At 65.4% G+C, this 3,679-nt stretch overlaps 1 protein-coding gene across 5 annotated transcripts in view; it reads left to right on the top strand.

Moving 5' to 3' along the window:
• Positions 1-4: 4 nt before the first annotated feature.
• The window catches only part of FASTK (Fas activated serine/threonine kinase), a 5,027-nt gene continuing 1,352 nt past the window's right edge, over positions 5-3,679 (top strand). The window contains exons 1-9 of one of the 5 annotated variants that reach the window (XM_027772535.1): positions 5-86; positions 840-1,081; positions 1,166-1,262; positions 1,715-1,894; positions 1,998-2,137; positions 2,556-2,769; positions 2,840-2,999; positions 3,156-3,455; positions 3,524-3,638. In XM_027772535.1, coding sequence (XP_027628336.1) covers positions 5-86; positions 840-1,081; positions 1,166-1,262; positions 1,715-1,894; positions 1,998-2,137; positions 2,556-2,769; positions 2,840-2,999; positions 3,156-3,455; positions 3,524-3,638 — 1,530 coding nt within the window. The other 4 variants (XM_006150222.2, XM_027772534.1, XM_027772536.1 and 1 more) reach the window with 4 other exon arrangements.

Here is a 3,679-nt window from a genome sequence, read left to right as displayed (position 1 = left end):
GCGGATGAGGAGGCCGCGGGGGGAGCCCGACTCCCGGGCCCCAAGACTGACCGAGGGACCGACCTGCACGGGGCCCGGAGAGTCATGTAGGGGCGGCGCCTATGGGACGGGCCGCGGGAGGGCGAGGGAGTTGGCGTGAGCGGCGGCGGCGTTGGCGTTGGCCTCGGTCTCCTGGCATCCCCGGGCTGGGGGTGCAGGGGCCCCCGACGCTGTTGACTCCTCGCCATTGCAAAGCTGCGCAGCCCTGCGAGGTGGGCGCAGCGTCCTCACTTCCCGGGTGAGGAGACTTAGGCAGAGAGTCGAAGCCACTTGGCCAAGGTCACGCAGCTGGTAAGTGGCAGCGCCCAGCATGGAACCCAGCGCTGTCCGGCTGCGGAGCCCGTGTTCCACCCCGGTGCCACCGCCGCCTCCTGCGGGAGGGGGAGGTGGTCGGGAGGCCGCACCGCCGTGGCCACCTGGCCTCCAGACTGGGCGCGACCACTAACGCGGTTAGTCATTTGACCTCGGACTAACCTAACCCCATCGCAGCTCCGGGCCTTGTTTTCTCTACCTGGGAGATGAGGTAATGCCAGCCCTGCCTGCTCCTCGGGCCTGGGGCCGCTTCAGAGGAGAGCATGCATGCCCAGCTGCTCGGGGACTGGCGCTGCCTGCGCTGCCTGCGCTCCCTGAAGACCATAGGGCTGTTTTGAAGGCGTGGCCGGAGGCAGTGGCCCAGGTGGAGGCTGGAGGTGGACTTGCTCTGACCCCCGCCCCTCTGGGTGGAGAGTGAGCAAGGAATAGGAGCAAGTCTTTCTCCCCTTTGGAAAAAACCTCACCCCCTTTTCTGGGCCGCCCCTCAGGGTCTCCATCACCCAACTCCATGCTTCGAGTTCTGCTTTCTGCCCAGGCCTGCCCTGCTCGCCTGTCTGGCCTGCTGCTCATCCCACCAGTACCTCCCTGCTGTTGGGGACCCAGCAAGTGGGGGGACCGGCTTGTTGGAGGAGGCCCCCAGGCAGGCCCTGTGCAAGGGCTGCAGCGCCTTCTGGAACAGGCGAAGAGCCCTGGGGAGCTGCTGCGCTGGCTGGGCCAGAACCCCACCAAGGTGCGCGCCCACCACTACCCTGTGGCGCTTCATCGTCTGGGTCAGCTCTTGGGATCTCAGCCACGGCCCCCTCCTGTGGAACAGGCCACACTACAAGACTTGAGTCAACTCATCATCCGAAACTGCCCTTCCTTTGACATTCACACCATCCACGTGTGTCTGCATCTTGCAGTCCTACTTGGTGAGGAGGGGCTTGAGGGCGTGGGGGGGCCAGGTGTTCATGGAAGGACAGAAAGAGCAGGAAAGGACCTGGGACTGATAGACTCGCCTCCTGGGCTTTCGCCCAAGCACTGCACGCGTCCAGGCACACTTGTTCCCGCCTCCACGCCCGTGTGTGTAGCCCACGTCATGAACCAAACAGCTCTGTTCCAGCTTCACCAGGGGGCCGCCCCACATCCCATCTAACACGGTGCTCTAGGAAGCCGCTACCGTTCGTCACTGTCGGCTCAAGACATGTCTTTGTAGACCGTCTGGTACCCACGCTTACATGCCGCCTCACCTCTCCAGTGTTTCCACGTCAAGTCCAGCACACCGTCCCACCTGGGAGGTGGAGGGGAGCGTGGGGGCTAAGTCCAGGCTAGGGCAGGGCAGCTCAGCTGCTACCACAACTGCCTTTGACCCTCTCCCTCGCAGGCTTCCCATCAAACGGGCCCTTGGTGTGTGCCCTGGAGCAGGAACGGAGGTTCCGCCTCCCTTCAAAGCCTCCGCCCCCTCCGCAGCCTCTCCTCCGTGGTGGGCAAAGGCTGGAAGCTGCTCTGAGCTGCCCCCGTTTCCAGCGGCACCCACGGCAGCACCTGATCAGCAGCCTGGCAGGTGCCGAGTGGGCTCAAAGCAGATGGAGGCGGGCGGGCCGTGGTGGGATCTAGCAGCCTGCAGGCCTGGCCTGAGGGTCCCAGTGACTGACTGTCCTTCACAGAGGCCAGGCCTGAGGAGCTGACTCCCCACGTGATGGTGCTCCTGGCCCAGCACCTGGCCCGCCACCGGCTGCGGGAGCCTCAGCTTCTGGAAGCTATCGCTCACTTCCTTGTGGTCCAGGAAGCCCAGCTCAGCAGCAAGGTGGGCTCACCTCCCACTCTCATTCCCCCAGGGTCTCCTCAATAACCTGGTGAGGCCCAGCCCCCCTGCAGCAGACACCAGCCAGCCGCTCGCCCTCGCCTGCACCACCATCTGTCACGCTCTGGCTTGCCCACCTCCTGGAACCAGCCTGTGTGCCTAGAGCACTACAGTATCCAAGCACGCTCAGCACCACCCAAGCTTCACGGGTCCCACTTCTGGAGGTCTTCAGGGCCAAACCCATAGCAGTGACCTCTGCTTGTTGGGCAATAGCCACATGTGGCCCGAGACCGTTTATTCTGGTGACACTGCCGGGTGGAGGGACCTTCAGTACTGCAGCCTGAGTGGTGGGCTGCCCTGAGGCTCAGCCTGCCAGGTGACAGGTCGCCGTGCCAGATAGTCCACTGCCCTTCCTCCACAGGTGGTACAGAAGTTGGTCCTGCCCTTTGGGCGGCTGAACTACCTGCCCCTGGAACAGCAGTTTATGCCCTGCCTGGAGAGGATCCTGGCCCGGGAAGCGGGAATGGCACCGCTAGCCACAGTCAACATCTTGATGTCCCTGTGCCAGCTGCAGTGCCTGCCCTTCCGAGCCCTGCACTTGGTCTTCTCCCCGGGCTTCATCAACCACATCAGTGGTATGCGCACAGGCGGGCCGGGGATAAGGGCTCCACGGCCTGGCGCACCCCAGTGCTCACCTCCCCACAGGCACCCCACATGCTTTGATCGTGCGTCGCTACCTCTCCCTGCTCGACACGGCTGTGGAGCTGGAGCTCCCAGATTACCGGGGTCCCCGCCTTCCCCGAAGACAGCAAGTGCCCGTCTTTCCCCACCCACTCCTCACCGACCGGGCCCGCTGCAAGTACAGGTGGGTGGGCAGCCTGGCCGAGCAGAGCAGGAGAGCCAGAGGGGCCCTGCCTGCCCAGGCAGCACGCTCGGCAGCCATGGAGAAATGGCACCCTGGTGCGGTGCAGGGGGTTGCCATGGTGGCGGCATGGCCAGACAGGTGGGGCTGATCTTTCAGTCACAAGGACATGGTCGCTGAGGGGCTACGCCAGCTGCTGGGGGAGGAGAGATACCGCCAGGACCTGACTGTGCCTCCAGGCTACTGCACGGGTGAGTCCTGTGGGTGGCGGGCAGCTCCGAGTGCAAGCCCCCACAGCCTGAGGCCCGGCCCTCTCCCTGCAGACTTCCTGCTGTGCGCCAGCAGCTCGGGTGCTGTGCTTCCTGTGAGGACCCAGGACCCCTTCCTGCCATACCCTCCAAGGCCCGGCCCGCAGGGCCAGGCTGCCTCTGACCCCGCAACCCACGACCCTGCCCAGAGGTGAGGGGAGCAGGGTGGGAGAGCCAGGCCCTGGCCGCCAGGCCCCTGAGCTGTGCCCTCTTCCCCAGGGTGGTGCTGATGCTGCGGGAACGCTGGCACTTCTGCCGTGACGGCAGGGTGCTGCTGGGCTCACGGGCCCTAAGGGAGCGCCATCTGGGCCTGATGGGCTACCAGCTGCTGCCGGTGAGTGGCCCGGCCGGGCAGCCGCGGACCCTCGCCCCGCG

Source organism: Tupaia chinensis, unplaced genomic scaffold (assembly GCF_000334495.1).
Source record: "Tupaia chinensis unplaced genomic scaffold, TupChi_1.0 Scaffold000280_1, whole genome shotgun sequence".
NCBI classification, from domain to species: domain Eukaryota; kingdom Metazoa; phylum Chordata; class Mammalia; order Scandentia; family Tupaiidae; genus Tupaia; species Tupaia belangeri.
The sequence above is the reverse complement of the archived record's forward strand: the minus strand, read 5'-3'. Positions and strand labels throughout refer to the sequence as shown.